This window comes from Dermochelys coriacea, chromosome 7 (genome assembly GCF_009764565.3).
Source record: "Dermochelys coriacea isolate rDerCor1 chromosome 7, rDerCor1.pri.v4, whole genome shotgun sequence".
In the NCBI taxonomy this organism is placed as follows: Eukaryota; Metazoa; Chordata; order Testudines; family Dermochelyidae; genus Dermochelys; species Dermochelys coriacea.
Genome location: NC_050074.1, coordinates 52,782,774 through 52,800,164, shown reverse-complemented (window position 1 = coordinate 52,800,164; position 17,391 = coordinate 52,782,774). Strand labels below are relative to the sequence as shown.

Here is a 17,391-nt window from a genome sequence, read left to right as displayed (position 1 = left end):
CCCTTCTTGCCCCAAGCACACAGTATGTGAGCATCTGGGTTTTCTTTCCTCTTTTTTTTCCCTAAATGATTTTACAAACAAAAAAAAACCAATAGACTATTTCAACTGACATATTATGCACTACTACTGATATGGTAGGAAATAAATATAAAAATGGGGGGAAGTCAAATAAGTTTTTCAGAAATTCCAATTTGCAGGAAATTTCAGTGATATTTGGTTTTGTCCTGATTCAGACCAAAACCTGTTTTCAGAATGTCAAAATTTTGTGCAAACTACAAATTTCAAGTGTCAAACATGTCTAGTGCCCAGCAATTTTGAGGAGCCCATCTTGAGGCAGCTTAAAGGGGCCTGATTTCAGAGGGTGGGTGCTCAGAACTTTCTGAAATTGTGTGTCTCAAGTTGGGCACCCAAAAATCACTAGTCATTTTTGAAAATTGTGGCTAGAGTCCATAGAACACAGGGCTTTTTCTTTTTTTCTAAAAGGAACACATTGATTCTCTGTTCTCTGAATGCTCTTGGATCCCTGTCTCCCTCCTGCTACACTGATGTTTTAAACATACATTTTTTATATTAGATCAAAATCCATCCTGACTCCTTTTTTAATAGTTCTGCCCACAAAAGAGTGCAACCAATCATAAGGAAAGTGAGCTAATATTCCTGATTTATTCAGTGTCACATTATTTAATATGATTTCACAGTATTTACATCACGGACTCAGACTTAAAACCATTTGAACATAAGAACAGATTTTATAAATAACATTGTATCATTGTTTATTTTAAAATAATCCTGATGCTGATTAGTTTTTGAACCCACCAAGAACTTTTTGACATAATGGAAAGACAGGAAGAGACCCGAGGTTTGTATTTCCCCCCAAAATGTGTACTGCTGTGAGAAAGGACACAGAGTGAGCTTCCCACTTTTGTAGAGGCAACTAACCTTCTGACGTAAGATAAACTTTAGAGCAGAGGCTTTTGTAAAAATCTGGGTTTATTTTACTTACTGATATCACATGCCCATCGACAGGCAGAGCCAATGTGTAAATGAGCTTCTGTGTGTATTTGTTAGTGGGATGTTCAACAGATTATTACAATAAAGAAGACTAATGCGTTTGCCAGACAAGGCAGCCAGATGCAGAATATGCAACTGGACAAAATTGTTACCTTTCTTCTGAGACCAGCTTCTCACGCTGGAACCAGAGTGGCCCCTCTGCTGAGTGACAGTGGAATTGTGGGGCCTTCCAAGTCAGCCTCCCAGTGGAAGAGAAATCAGTAATGCAGAATCGGGTTATAGTCTGAGTCTATTTTGCTACATAGTGTGGAATAGAGGCAGTCACAAACAGCATGCAGGCAATCCCCTCTTCCAGAAGTTACAGCTCACCCACCAATGCTTGCTTCAAGTTGCTCTGTCCCAAGAATTGCCACCAAATATAGAGAATAAAGCAGAGGGCAAACCTTTTCTATTTGTCATGGTGTCTCCCAAAGGACAACAGCAAAACAAAACCTAATGACAATACAGCATTTCTTCCAAAGACTGAACATTTACTCTCATGCTAAGAAATGGAACATGTAAGTCTATGTGTATGTCAAAGGGTGTGCTCCTCTGCAGTGACCCCCTATTGGCCAAATGTGGCTCTGCAGCCCATCACCTCAGTTTCTCTTTCAAAGTCGCAGAAATAACCCACAGAGATTTATATACAATAACAACCTCTTTCTTGGGGACTGGTTTGTTCACATATAAAGCAAAGTAAACCCAAAGTAAAGTCTCTTCCATCTATTCCTTTCACAGTCTCCCACTGGGCACAGCCCCTTCCTCTCCCTGAGGTCTGGCTGGCTCCAAGCCTCTCCTCCAGGCACACTTTTGAGTCATCTCAGGGCTCTATCCCTCAACGTACCCTAGATGCATCCATTCCCAGACTGTAGTCTCTCCTCTTTGCAGTCAGGGTGTTGCACGGGACTCTTTGGACCAGCGTTTCTGGACTCTCAGCCACTCCTCCAGCAGCTTCCTTCAGGAGCCCTCTTCAGCAGCTCCCACAGCTGCTGTCTTTCCCTTCATGAGGCCAAGGTGCCTTCCCTTAAGCCCAGTTGGGTGGCAGGTAATTAGTCACAGATGCACTGCTCCCAACCCCCATTAAACAGACCAGTCACCCTTTGACAGTGGAATAGACTCATCTAATTCTTGCCATAACCATATAGGGGGCCTAATCCTGCATACTTTCCTCAAGACAAACACCCATCGCCACCTAGGTAAGGAGCTCAGGGGACCTGATCCAAAGCCTGCTGGAGCCAATGGAAAGACTCTTGTTGACTTCAGTGGCTTGGGTTAGGCCCAGAATGAAGTTCACTGCCTAACTAGTGACATAAGGCTAAATCAGCAGTGATATAGATGTTGGCATAGGTTACAAACCTACAGCCTGGTTCTCTGTCGCCTTCGACATTGTGTCCTTGTGTCATTGTGTACATACACCTATGCCATGCCACCCAATCAGACTTCCCTACTCACTTATACTGGGGTAGTGTCTTCCACCCACTCTGCATAGCTGCAAATGACTCCGCAAGGTGCAAAGGCAGCAGAGATCTTGTCCCCCAGACTAGATTAGTCCCAGAGTGGCAAAGCACTGTAGCTTGCTCTGGCTAAGCAATAGTTCTTCAGAAAAGGACGTGCGGATTACAGTGGTCGAGAAGCTGGATATGAGTCAGCAGTGTGCCCTTGTTGCCAAGAAGGCTAACAGCATATTGGGCTGCATTAGTAAGAGCATTGCCAATAGATCGAGGGAAATGATTATTCCCCTCTGTTCGGCACTGGTAAGGCCACATCTGGAGTACTGCGTCCAGTTTTGGGCCCCCCTCTACAGAAAGAATGTGGACAAACTGGAGAGAGTCCAGCTGAGGGCAATGAAAATTATCAGGGGGCTGGGGCACGTGCCTTATGAGGAGACGCTGAGGGAACTGGGCTTGTTTAGTCTGCAGAAGAGAAGAGTGAGGGGGGTTTGATAGCAGCCTTCAGTTACCTGAAGGGGGTTTCAAAGATGATGGAGCTCAGCTGTTCTCAGTGGTGGCAGATGACAGAACAAGGAGCAATGGTCTCAAGTTGCAGTGTGGGAAATCTAAGTTGGATATTAGGAAACACTATTGCACTAGGAGGGTGGTGAAGCACTGGAATGGGTTACCTAGGAAGGTGATGGAATCTCCATCCTTAGAGATTTTTAAGGCCCGGCTTGAGAAAGCCCTTGCTGGGATGATTTAGTTGGGATTGGTCCTGCTTTGAGCAGGGGGTTGGACTAGATGACCTCCTGAGGTCTCTTCCAACCCTAATATTCTATGATTCTATGATCAGACAGTTGGAGGGGCCCAAAATCGGCCCTGATGCAGACAGATGCAACTCACATTGATGTCAATGGGCTAAATTCCTCCAGGGTGCAGCTCCATTGATTTCAGTGGAGCTACATCAGGGATGAATTTGGACCCAGGAGTGTGACTGCATATGTTCTAGGCCCAGATTCTCACTTATGCTATGGGACTTTTACACCACTCTGGAAGGATAACTGTGGGTGTAAATGAAATATATGGAGACGAGCACCTAGTAGTTTGGCTGCCCACTGAAATCTGCTCCATCTGAATCTTGAGCCTGAAAGTTTGGGCTGGAAATAGCCTCTCTCCCTGCTCTTCCAGTTCATGCAGCAATGCTGTAAGATGACGCATTTTGGGGCTATCATAAGGTGAAATTTCATTTTACTGGGACTCCTTAGGTAGCACTGAAAACCTTAGCACTGCTGGTTCTGAGTGGAGAGAGATGGGGGTGCAGCATAGGCTGAAAAAAGTGAACCAAACAGACTTTTTCTAACCTCAAAGATAAGGTTTGGGGTTGGGATAAAGGCCTGGGCCAGTTCTCATTTTACCCACACTGCTTGCCCGGTGTATTTTTGGTGGCCTGTGAAACTGTAACAGGGGAGGTAGGGCAATAGCTGCTCGGAATGATTTTGCCACTGTTGGTCTGTGCTCTGAACGGCTTTGTCATTGCAGGTGAACCAAGGGAACACCAAGGCTCTCGGCTCTGGCCTTGGGTATCTGGAACACATCTGTCAGCTGATAGAGAAAATCGGGCAGCTGCAGGAACACAATCTGCGACTCCAAAAGCAAGTGTGTGGTTTGCAGAAGGAACAGAAGATGAGCCAGATAAAGGAGGTAAGAACAGGTAATCAGGTGCTGTCTGGGTTATGGGAAAATGCTGCCAACCTCAGCCCTAGCAAGAGGGTACAAAACCCTAAAGCAGGATTTATAGTCCCCACATTCCAACTGCAGTTACCGGGGTTTTTCCTTATTTACTTCAGGATAATAATATTATTAATATTATAGAGCATAAGCTTTCGTGAGCTACAGCTCACTTCATCGGATGCATTTGGTGGAAAAAACAGAGGAGAGATTTATAGCCGTCTAAGGTGCCACAAGTACTCCTTTTCTTTTTGCGAATACAGACTAACACGGCTGCTACTCTGAAACCTGTCATTAATATTATATAATGTTATTATTAATTTGTTGAAATTTTTATTTTTGGGTGGCAAGTATGGCTTTTTGACTTAGTGGAAATTGGAAAACATTTCTGTTTTTGTCAAAAATATTAGGGTTGTCATCCAAGCCCCCCACCCACACCCCAAAAACACCCCTCCTACTACTCCCAAATGTTTGGTTTTAAACCTAAACATTTTGTTTTTGGTTGCTGTAAACTGAAGTTTTTTTTGATGTTTGGCTGCCAAACAAAAATGAAATATGTTCTTTTTCATCAGTTTGTTTGGCCGGGGGGTGGGGTAGGGGTTGAAACATTATTTCACAAATAGCTGTATCGCTGGGTGCTTCTCTCTGAGAATCTCAGTGTGATTTACAAATGGTAATAAATTAAGCTTTACAACTCCCCTGTGAGGCAGGCTAGCATTATCTTCCCCACTTTAAATAGAGGGAAACTGAGGTACAGAGATGACATGACCTGTCCGGGGTTTCACAGGAAGGTGGCATCAGAAATGGGAACAGACCCCAGATGTCCTGACTTCCAGTCTCATGCTTTAGCCATACAATCATCCTTCCATGTTTTTTTTTTTAACCTATCACCATCAATTCAATAGCAGAGGTTTGTCAGACTCAGTGCTCAGCAATTTGGTTTTTTTTGGGGGGGGGAGCAGGGGAGGAGGAATCCTTTATTCTTTTGACTACATTCTCCCCCCCACCCCCGTGCTTCTCACCCACCTGCTTGGGCTGCAACTGGAATAGGTGACTTGCCCCCTTTCAGAAACAAAGCCAATGTGGCATTGTGAGTCAGCAAAACGGCACTTTCAGTAATCTCCTTGTGCCCAGCTCTCTCCCTCAGACCAATGCTGCCTCCTACACAGGGCCCAGGAATGGTTAGCACATTTCCTGAAATCTTTACAATTGTGAGTCATTGTTTGCAGCAACCCTTAGCATCTGCATTACCAAGGCCAAATCTTCAGCATAGCCTCTCCATTGACATTAAAGGAGCTACCCCGATTTATACCAGCTGAGGATCTGGCCCTACATTTTTAACCTACATGCATTTGTATTTTTAAAGATCCCTTGGCAGAATCTCCCTATCTGCTAATGTAATGCACCCACCAATGGGGTATCTAGTTCACAGTAGTAATATGCTCTTTGTATTTTCCAAGCACTTTACAAACACTAACTAATTACCTGCCCTTAGTATTTAAGGGACCTCCCCAACACCATAACATCTCACCATCCTCAATGTATTAATCCTCACAACCCTTCTGTGATGTAGGAAATACTGTTATCCCCAACTGCAAAAGGACCAGCTCCTCAAAGGTATTTAGACGCCTAACTCCCGTCCCTTTGAGGATCTGGGCCAGGGAGACTAAGGGTAACATTTTCAAAAGCATCCAAGTGACTTAGGAATCTATGTCCTATTGAAGTCAACAGAACTCTGCTGATTTATTAGGTTCTGCTGGGAGTTGAGGGTGCTCAGCAGCTCACAGCATTGGATCCTAAGTGCACAAGAGATCTGACAAGAAAGCCCCCTTTTTATCATAAGGCTTCTAAGCTCTTCCTCCCCAGAGAGTCCTTTAATCCTTTGGAAAGTACCAAGAGATGAAAAAGCAACACATCAGTTAGAGGACACATGGACTCCTGGAGAAAGAGAGCTGTGTCTCCCAGTGCAGTATCAAAGGGTGGCAGAATGCTACCTGCACCACCTTCTCCTAGGATCCTAGCAGATCTCATCAGCTGAGCAGCCACAAACAGTGCTTGGGGGAGATGTGTCCAAGGAATATCCACAGCAGATGCTGCAGGGATGCTGTTTGAGCTGGGATTTCCAAAGGGGGCTAAGGGAATTAGGCACCCAACTCCCACTGACTCGCAAGGGATTCCTTTAAGCCCCAGTGAAAAATCCCAGTCTAAGAAGGTGGCACTCTTCCCTCTGCTCTGCAAAGCAGCATCCCGGCCTGGAGGCATTATAGAGCACTATGCTGTTGGGTAAACAGCTTTCAGACGAGAGGATTAACTTAGGGTTAAATTGACTGCTTGTTGTTCTTAAAAGGAGCTTACCCTGGTGTCCTGGTCAAATGCCAACACCAGTAAGGATCTACTTCTACCTAGTTACATTCCCCTGCAGTTGCAAATGGATAAAGCACTCTTCACGTCTTGTCCTAAACTCTTGTGTAGCATTCCTGGGCATTTTTAAACAACGACCGCATTCCACACACGTGACAAGATTATAAATTATGGGGAAAATGATATTGAATTTAAAATCACAGTTCACTTAGGTGCAAAACAGCCTTACGCTGATACATGAAACTTCTTCACAGAGTCAGTTACAAGCAATCAAGATCACAGGTTTCAGAGTAGCAGCCGTGTTAGTCTGTATTCGCAAAAAGAAAAGGAGTACTTGTGGCACCTTAAAGACTAACAAATTTATTAGAGCATAAGCTTTCGTGAGCTACATCCGATGAAGTGAGCTGTAGCTCACGAAAGCTTATGCTCTAATAAGCAATCAAGATGTCACTGCTTTGGCAAGTAACTGAATACCACCTACAGCATATTTGTTTAGCAACATTTTATCTGACTCTGGCATCCCGGCTATAAAAACACAAGATACTATTGTTTGTGCATGTTCCTACAGAAATAATATTATCTTAAATTGTGAGTCACTTCTATAGTAGGATGTGTTTATTTACACACACAGTGTCTTGGTTGAGCAGCTGTGAATTTGGAAATGTGAATTCAATTTCTTTTTGGAAGAGATGTTAAAATATGTTGACTATCAGTCAATGTCTATAAGTTTTCAGCAGGATGCTGATGCAGGGATCAAAATATTAATCACTAACAGGTACGCTTACACCTGTCAGGCCTTTAGTACAAACCACTATTTCCAAAGCACTCAGAGTCTTTAGGGATCAGCTGCTAGAGAAAACATGGAATAACCCTGGACATCTCTAGTTTGGAATCCTTACAATTTGTCCACAATATCTCCCTGCCCCAGTTACCTTGTAACAGCCCGCATACCTTCTCTTTGTCTGATGTAGGAGTATTTTCTGCAGCACTGTTCCTGTGGAGCTGCCAGCATCTTGCTCAACTCGTATCAGGAGGTGAAGAAATTTTTTACTGGGAGGAGCAGACCGCACAGTCTCTTGGTTCAGAGTGGAAACCAGTCCGACCTTTCAATCATCCCAGAAAGAGGTGAGTTTCGGAATTGGTGTTGATGTCTCATGGCGCTGATTCACTCCTACCCTGCAACTTGTGTTGTCATCTACACCTGTGCCAAGTGGGGGTAAAATGCTACTAAATCAGGTGAGTAGGGTTTTGCACTGCTTTTGCACAGGTGTAAATGACTGCACAGGACAATGGAGATCAGGCCCAAAGGGCTCAATCCTGCCTTCATGCTCAAGTGGGATTATCTGAAATTTATAGAAGTTAGAGGTCCCTGAATCTGTGGGTTTATTTTCACTAGGCAAAATGGTGTAATTTTTACCTGTGTTATCCCACATTAAAATCCTAGTTCAGTGCTTCCCAAACCTTTTACTGCCAAGGACCCCTTTGGTATCTAACTTATTGGCCCAGACTCCAACAAGTTTCATGTTACTTTTATTCTATTAGTCAGTATCTGTACTTCTGTTTTTTCCTAAATGGGGGCATTACTTTCCTATCTTGTAGAAGTGTTGTGAATCTTGACACCTTCTAACCCCTCACAGAGAGGGTGTAGTCTTGAATAGGCAAGTTTTGGTACTACCCGAATGCCCATGCCAGTGTGGGAATACCCTTACCAGCTTGACCTCTTATATCTAGTACATGTGAAGTCACACTGCATGTAGGATGCCATTTTGAGAACAAAATGGAGCCTCCATGGGGCAAAAGTGCCAGAACATTGTTCTGACATGTTCTGGCCTTGGCTCAAGGGACAGACCCAGTGGTGAGCTGGAGCCGGTTCACACCGGTTCACTGGAACCAGTTGTTAAATTTAGAAGCCCTTTTAGAACCGGTTGTCCCGCGAGGGACAACCGGTTCTAAAGGGCTTCTAAATTTAACAACTGGCCAAAAGTGGCACCTTAGGTGCTGACTCCGTGGGTGCTCCGGGGCTGAAGCACCCACGGGGAAAATTTGGTGGGTGCAGAGCCCCCACCAGCAGCTCTCTGCCCCGCCCCAGCTCACCTCACCTCCGCTCTGCTCTGCCTCCACCTCCTCCCCTGAACGCACTGCCCCGCTCTGCTTCTCCGCCCCCCCGGCTTCCCGCGAATGAGCTGTTTGAGCTCAGGGAGGCGGAGGGGAGCTGGGGCGGGGGGGGGGAGGAGGGCCACCCACGCTGCAGCAGGTATCCCGGGGGGGGACGCAGGGGAACCGCTCCCTGCCCCAGCTAACCTCTGCCTCCCTGGGCCTGAGTGCAAACAGCTCATTCACAGGAAGTCGGGGGGGGGGCGGAGAAGCAGAGCGGGGTGGTGCGTTCAGGGGAGGAGGCGGAGGCAGAGCGGAGGTGAGGTGAGCTGGGGCCTGGCAGGGAGCCAAATTTTCCCCATGGGTGCTCCAGCCATGCTCCAGCTCCCCCCAGCTTCGCTATCCCGCCCCTAGGAGCCAGAAGGACCTGCTGGATGCTTCCCAGGAGCCGCCCCAGGTAAGCTCCGCAGGGACTCCCCACCTCGCCCCCCAGCAGGTCCCTCTGGCCACTATGGTGACCGACGAGACCCTCCTGCCCAGTTCCAGGGGCAGTCAGGGGACAGGGGAGGTGGGTGGATGGGGTGGGGCAGCATCAAGTAACGCAGGGGGTTGGATGGGGCAGGAGTCCCGGGGGGCGGGGCATAACCCCCTCGTGCGGTGAGGAGGGAAAAAGTTGTTAAGATTTTTGCATCTCATCACTGGACAGACCCCCCACCCCATAGTCCCTAGCAGATCTCTAGGAGCCGGGGACCCCACTTTGGGAACCACTCTCCTAGTGTATACAAGGCCCGGTGTAGTTTTACCATATTAGCTGGTTGGGGTCAATCCTATGGGGTAACCCAGAGTGTTACCTTGACCAGCTAACATGTTTTAAAACAATTGCCTTGTCTACTCTAGGATTTTAATATGGGTTAGCTAACCTGTAGACATGGTGAGAGGAGCTAAGGGAAGTGTACTCATTAAACTGTCCTTTCAAGGAACTCAACATTCCTTAGCCCGTGTGTTAGGATAGTTCTTCACTGGCACCTTAATATATCCAAAACAAGATGTGATTTGACCTAATGTGGGAAGCCTTAGCCCCGTGCCCCAATTATGAGCATCCTACCATCTCAAACAGGCACAGAGCACATGCTAGCTGAGACAGAGCTAAGCCCTATCTGTGCAATTTGGATTCCAATACAAATTTTCCCACAGATTTGGAGGGATTGGGCTCAGCCTGTTATGAAGAACACAGTCAGCTGGGAAGTTTGGATCCATAGGAGAATCTGAACTAACCCAAATTCTGAGGCTGTTTGGTTTCACTGTGAAGTTTGGGCTCAGGCCCATCTCTCAGACTATGACACCACTGCCAGTCATCCCCTGCACACAACAGACATGAGCCTTCTCAGATGTATTCAGACAGAGAGGAGAGCCCTTTTAAGCAAGTTCTGCTCTGCTCCCCTGGTTTGGAAGGAGGCTTGTCTAGATTAACACCACAGGGGTTTGAATCAGTTTGGAAACAACTGAGAAATCTCCCAAACCCTGACTTATTTCTAGAACGAAACTTGAACCCAACATTCTGAAGCCAGGATGGGCCCGAGACAGAACATGTGGATTCAGGGGATGTTTTATCTGGGGTTTTGGTCCAGCCCATCTCCAGTTTTAAGGTTCTGAAATGCTCCAGTATTTCCCTCCCTCCCACATACACACTTGTGGTTTCTGACCACTGAAATCAATGGGAGTTTTGTCATTGATTTAAACAGGGCCAGGATTTCATGCCTTATATCCAAGTGAATTCCAAAATCCTCTGAGGGTGAGGAGGAGCTATCCAGATCTATCCTACCTTAGAACAGTACCTTGTTCCATAGGGGGCTGCAGCAGCAAAGCTAGGACATTTCTTGTTTCTTGTAAGACAAGGAACTCAGGCACTTAAAGAGAGAATGAATGTCTCCAGCGTTCTGTTTCCAAGGCTAGTAGTTCACAGCCTACTGATAACACTGCCCATAGGGACCCTGCTGGGCCATTTGTGTGAATAAATCTGACCATTGAATTGCAGGAAGTGACACACACCTGGAATCAGGAGATAGACAGCTGGTGCTGGGGCTCAGGAAGACCTGGAGTAAAAGGAGCAATGAGGAGAATGACCTCAGAGATGCCTATAATCTGACTGATGGCCAAGCTTTCCTGCTAAAGGACCCAATGACGAAAAAGGTGACTGATAAGCTAACACTCAGAGAGACTGACAAAGCTGTGATGATAGTGTTGAGACAGCAAGGGGAGCAACCATCAGCCAAATGCTAGGGGATCAAAGTGGGGTTTTGGAGACTACAAAATTAGGGACAGAGAAAAATCTGCTGAGAAATGGGAGTCAATAAGAGCTGTGACTGGGTGCTCAGCGCCAGGCCTGAAATCAATACACTTGATGTGAGGCTTAGAATGTGGTGGTGTAACAACAAGCCTCCAGCCCAAATGCAAACCCAACCCATGCTGACGTGAAGCCCTTGTGAAGTCAAAGAAACTCTGGGAGGGTGTTTTTCCTCTCCAGCACTTTTCCATGTTTACAGCATCTCTGCACTTTCAGGTTCCAGTGGGGATCAGAAGTGCTGGGATGCTGGGCGAGAGGCAGTGTTACAGCTTCACAGGAGAGAGGAAGCATTGGGAATCTTACAGGAAAGTCTGCCTGTAGGAAATTTCCAGCCAATGTTGCACACCTAAGTGGTTCAGATAGTTTGCATGAGCTTCAGAGACACATTCAAGGCTTGATCCTGAAAGGTGCTGTGTACTCTGACCCTGACCCAGCAAAGCATTTAAGCACAACCTTAACATTAAGCACATGAGAAGCCCTTGTGATTTCAGTGGGCTACAGGATCAAGCTCTCACAATTTAGGTGCCTATTGAAACAGACCTGTTTGGAGATCCTACTATTATTGACATGTGGATGCCATTAAAACATAATCAGCATTTTCCACACCACCGCATTTCACCTTTCTATTGTCTCCATGGGATACCCAGCAATCAGAATGGGAAATGCAGCATTAAATGTAACTGAAGATGGTAAATGCTGATCTTTGTCAGTCAGTCAGTACTTCATCCTCAACCTAAGTGAAAGTAAAGCAAAAAATCCGAGCTAGGATACACTTACATTATTGTAGTTATGTCAGCAGGCCTGGTGGAGCCAACCAAGATGTGTTAGGCACTGAATACTTGAGTTTACAGTCCTAATAGACATGAAAGACAAAGGATGGGAGTAAGGAAGGTGTATGATCCCCATTTTACTGATGGAGGACAGAGAGATTGATTGACTTGACCATGGTGAAGCAGGGAGTGTGTGGCAGAACTGGGGAACTGAGCCCAGATTAGTGCCCTTTCCACAAGATCAGCTCTCGCTCCGGCTAATTCTGATTTTTCTTTTGCCTTTGTTTTCAGGGGGCTGACCTCGGTAAGAGTATCCCGGTAAGTAATGACGTTGTTACATGCATTTCCCTTTCACATACTATTTATGTGCGTTATCAATCATAGTGCCTACCAGCCTCAGTCATGGCCCGGGAGCCCATGATGCTAGGTGCCGTACACACACAGAACAAAAAAAATTATCCTTGTCCCCAAAAGTTTACAACCTAGTAATAGAGCCAATAGTGCCACAGTCCCATCTGCTGATTGTTACCCCTTCTGAGTGTTCTTCACTGGAGTTGCCTCAGCTGTCCTCCATCGTCACTACAGATAACCCAATTGTCCAACGCATCCTTCACAAGGAAAGAGATTGAACAATTTGTATTGGGACTTTCTTTAACGTAGACAGTTTAAGCTTTTCTGAGCAGAAGCTGTCATATACTCTATGTTTGTACAGCACCTGACACAATGGGGCCTCAACCTAGCTGAGGCCTTCAGACCCTACTACAATATAAATAAATAATAATAAATATGGTGATTTTCTATTTTAGCTATTAACCTGGCCTCATTTAAGGAAAGTTAACTTGGTATCAGTGAAATTAATATTTCAATCTTCATCTGAGCCTACAACAGATGGTATGAAACTTAGTAGACCCTGAATAAGATTAACAGTGATAAAGTCTCCTCTCCTGAACTTGTTGTGCAGCACTGGGATGTGCTGGTGAATAGTTGTCTGATTCCACTCCAGAGGTGGCTGCAATTCAGTACTTTCCTCACTCAATTACGTAGCATATTAAAGCACTTCAGGAGCCTTTCAATTAACATGGCAAATATTTTTCTTCTGTTCCAAAGGTTTCCCAGCAATGGTTTTGTGAATTTTATAACAAGGTGGTGTTGGACATCAAGGCTTTTGAAACAGGACTAACAAAAGCAGTACCCCATGTGAACTTAGGATGAGTTCAGCCCCAGACGGAACATTAGAAAACTGTTAACAAGAGGCCTTGATTTTTAAAAATAAAAACAAATTGTAATTAGCATTTAGAAATGAAGTTTTGAATTGGTGTTGGTTGCTGATATGAAAGGAAAAAAATCTGATTCTTATCTCATTTACATCAGGATAAACCAAGAGCAACTCTATTGAAACCAGTTGAGTTACACTAGTGTAACCTACACTAGTGTAAATGAGACAGGAGTCAAGCTGTGATTTTTAGGATGATTTTTTTGTAAAGCCTCCCTGGGTAGGTGTAAGTGGGCAAGGAATCAATCAGTTGAACTAATTTTGTCCTTCATAGAGTTAAACAGTGAGGTGAAATGTGCCCTAAGGCAGCTCCCCAGCACCACCCACCAACCACCAAATACCTTTCACTCTCTAAAACATTAACTTGGGAAGCTCTACCATGGGCACAGCAATGTAACTGGGGGAAAATGGCAGTAGTAGAAATTTACTGGAGGCTACAGGAACCTCTACTTCCATGTCATGTTCAAGCCACACTACATAATGGTCATAACTGCAGACTGAATACCAAGAATTGGGGGAAATTGCTAACTATAAAGTCTGTGGAATAATCTCCCAAGGACTATTATAATCAATTTGTTTGACCTGAAACTAGACAACTAATTTTTTTGAAGAAAGAACAGTCCTGTATTGGCACCAAGAGGGACAATAACTCTGATGTTCTGGCTAAGTTAGTATTTTAAGCAGAAATCTCCCCTCTAAATCATTCGTCCTGGAAGCACCCTTTAGTACTTCCCACTGGACAGGGAATTTTCTCTAGGTATCAGCCTAAGTTGTGGCTTGGTTTGTACTGCCCAGGGTGAAAGCCACGCTTGGGGCAGAATGAGGGATCTCATGAAGAAGACCAGGCTGAGGAACCAAAGCAAGTTGGGGCTGTCATCGGCAGCTCTGAAGAGGTCCTGTCCACAACTCTACAGGTAATACCTGCCAGGACTGGGATGTTCATGGGAGTCTTTGGTTTGTAATTGAGAGGATGCAGTGAGGGGGCTTAATTAATATTTCTCTATGACTGCTCTGGCAGAAGAGTACTTTTCTGAACCAGACAACTCCCTCCTCATCTCTAGCCATTGCAGTTTGCTGCTGGTTCTGGTAAAAGTACAAGCTATTTGTGTCTTCTCTTGTCCAGTCGATTTAAGTTTCCACCTGGCCTGTAAAGATTTCCTGCTGTGCTGGCTGAATGCCATTGGATAACATTGAAGTGCTGTAAAACAGATCCTTTTTCCTAGCATGGCAGAGGAACCTTCAGACTTCTGGACAGTTCACCCGAGACATACAGCGTGTAACTAGCCATGGCCAATTCAAATCCAGCCCATACACCAATTTTTATTCCAAATCCTTTTGAGCTATATGCTGCCTTCAATCCCCCAATGCGTCTCCCTTCAAGGGGAATGGTAACCCCATGTTGTACCCAATCTAGTTTGGAGATGCAGGGTGGAAAAATCAGAATTGGTGTAAAGATTTCCATTCAGCTGAGAGGCAGATAACCATTTGCTGATTGTGTGTGTACTTGGATGGTTTCTATTCATTGTTATGGTTGGGTAATTGAGCAGAAAGCAGAGCATCCCACCTCTGCTACATAACCTGTGCTGGTTACTTGGATGGGAACTAATAACACATTTATATTGCATGGTCTATCTCTACATATCACCATGTAGTATGGGTGAGTCAAATACAATGACACCACTGCCAGTCATCCCCTGCATGGATATTCCTTTAGTTTTCCAAGCTCTCTCATCTCTATTGATTTTTGTATGTAACTGGGTAACAGGAAAAGCCTGGATATCTTACTCACAAGAGCGGGAGGATTACATGGCACTGTGCAATCCCCTCTTGTTTTTTCAGCTGGGGACTCAGTAGTACTGACAGCAATTGCTGTAAAGAATGCAGGCTATTTTCAATTTTCAGCTGGCAGAACAGCTGTTTAATTCAGGAATGTCCCAGTGTTCCTGGAGGTAGGGTGCACCTACATTATGAAGACACATTTGAATTAGGCTCCATGTAGTTACAGCTGGAAAATCCTCTAATGGTTCACAGAATGGCTTTTCCAGCTGGAAAAAACCTGGTGTGGGACCAAATCCACGCAACAGGCAAGCTTCCTGCTATTGTTTGGGAAACTGAAACAAATACAAAGCAGAAAGAGATCAAAGAGCTTTAGCTACAGTATGTGGCATGGGCAAATCAGCCAGGGAGAAAACAACCCATCCTGAACCTTCGCTCCAAGCTTGAATTGGACCCAAACTGCATTTAGGGTTCAAAAAATTTCTGGCTACATCTTTCTCTTTCTGACTGTAAAATCCTACCTGGTCTTTGCCCTGCTCTGTGTAGTGCTGAGAATATCACCAGTGCTCCATAAATAAGAATTATGCTGGTGTACATCAGCATAGCTCCATTGAAGGCAAGGGAACCAGCTGAGGACTAGGTCCCATAGCTCTTTATACAATTGTTTTATCACTGCTGTACTTACTCGTCCCAGTTGGGACTCACTGGAAATGCTGGGATACCCCAAGAACAGACAGTAAGTCTCATCTGGATGGAACAGGGAAGCACCAGAAATATGTTGATTTTCCACTCCTGTTCCCAAACCTTGTAACCCTTTTTGTCTTTCCTTCCATTAAATCCCTCTCCCCACTCCAAGCCCACTGTCGACCCCTTTCCTCCCCATTTCCAGCTCCCCCTCCACCATCAGTCCTTCACCCCCACCTCCCCTCACCGTACTCACACAGCTCTCCTGCACTCTTTGGGGATGCACTCCCTGCAGCTACTGATGGAGGTGGTGACATGCCACAGCAAGAAGAGATGACTTGGCTAGATTCAGCAGCAAAGGCAGAGCACCCCCTGCTGGTGGAAGTGCAGGGGTTATGCCTGACCAGCATTTATGAACAACACAAGTCTTTTTATATTTTTAAAATCTGGGGGCAATGGCTCTTTTACAAACGCCTGGGGTTTGGCCCCAACCCAGTCTCCACTGGGACCACAGCTATGGGAAATGGAGCATTAGACCGTTATTCCATTTGTAAATATAGTGAAACTGTGATGATCTAATGTTCACTTATCCTAACTTCCCCAGCATCTGAAATAGGGTCAGGTCCCCTGTGATATTGAACTGAAGTGAACTAGACTTTAATTTCCTCTACTAACAGATAGCTCCCAGGGAAGTGAAGACTGTTAGCTTTTTACACATAGTCACACTTGAGTTATTCAGGCAAATAGGGAAAGTCGCTTTGTTTTTGTTTTTCCACCTAGGTCAAAGCAAATCCACTTTCATGGGCCCATTCTGGTTATGATGTATGATCTGCTCTGAGGTGTTTTCACATCCACAGAACAATTCTCCTATTAGAAAAGGAACCCTTTGCTTTACATAACAAGAGATGGGCTCCCATGGCCACAAACAATGTGGTGTGCCTCAAAATGTCCAAAATAGACTAATTTTTGAATTTGCAGTTTTCGTATTGATTCTTTACTCACATAGGGTGAAATTCCGCCCTGTGCACATAGCCTATCCATCACTAGGGAACTCAAGTGGTGCACAGACCTGGGTCTGGTCCTCAGCAAAGGAATGAAGGGATAACTTAGTGGTCCATCCAGTCTAGGAGAGCAACTTATTCACAGAATCATAGAATATCAGGGTTGGAAGGGACCTCAGGAGATCATCTAGTCCAACCCCCTGCTCAAAGCAGGACCAATCCCCAACTTTTGCCCCAGATCCCTAAATGGCCCCCTCAAGGATTGAACTCACAACCCTGGGTTTAGCAGACCAATGCTCAAACCACTGAGCTATTCCAGCCCAGGTGCCCCCTGAGAGGAGAGGTCCTTCCTCATCCCTTTCTCTTTGGCTGGTTTATTGGATTTAAAATGTTCTAAAGTAATGTGTGAACTTCACACAGTCAAATATTTGCTCCAGACAAATAGCTAAACATTGGTGTTTCTTTCAACATTATGGGGAGAATCCAATCTTAGGTGTGGAAAGCTGGGCTGGAAATCTGCCTTGGTATTTTTACTGCACCCATCACCAAGGTATCTGAGCACCATATAATACCGTAAAGCCCGTAGGAGTAGTCTATGATTTGATCTGAATGATCACCTCTTCTAGGGTGACCAGACAGCAAGTGTGACATATGGGGACAGGGGGTTGGGGGTAATAGGCAGCTATATAAGACAAAGCCATGAATATCTGGATTGTTCCGATAAAATCTGGACATCTGGTCACCCTAACCTCTTCCCCCACTCCAGGGGCAAGTACGGTTCCATAGCACGACTGCTTTCTATCCTGCTCTTTCTTAGCCCACTGAGGATAGGCAGAGTGGCAGGATAGGCTCTCACAGCATCACCAATACTTCCTGC

At 45.3% G+C, this 17,391-nt stretch overlaps 1 protein-coding gene across 5 annotated transcripts in view; it reads left to right on the top strand.

Moving 5' to 3' along the window:
• LOC119858574 overlaps window positions 1-17,391 on the top strand; it is a 58,678-nt gene that overhangs the window by 27,835 nt on the left and 13,452 nt on the right. For all 5 annotated transcript variants that reach the window (XM_038409543.2, XM_043518433.1, XM_043518435.1 and 2 more), the window contains exons 3-7: window positions 4,023-4,184; window positions 7,544-7,697; window positions 10,702-10,856; window positions 12,072-12,098; window positions 13,849-13,967. In XM_038409543.2, coding sequence (XP_038265471.1) covers window positions 4,023-4,184; window positions 7,544-7,697; window positions 10,702-10,856; window positions 12,072-12,098; window positions 13,849-13,967 — 617 coding nt within the window. The remainder of the gene's footprint in view (window positions 1-4,022; window positions 4,185-7,543; window positions 7,698-10,701; window positions 10,857-12,071; window positions 12,099-13,848; window positions 13,968-17,391) is intronic.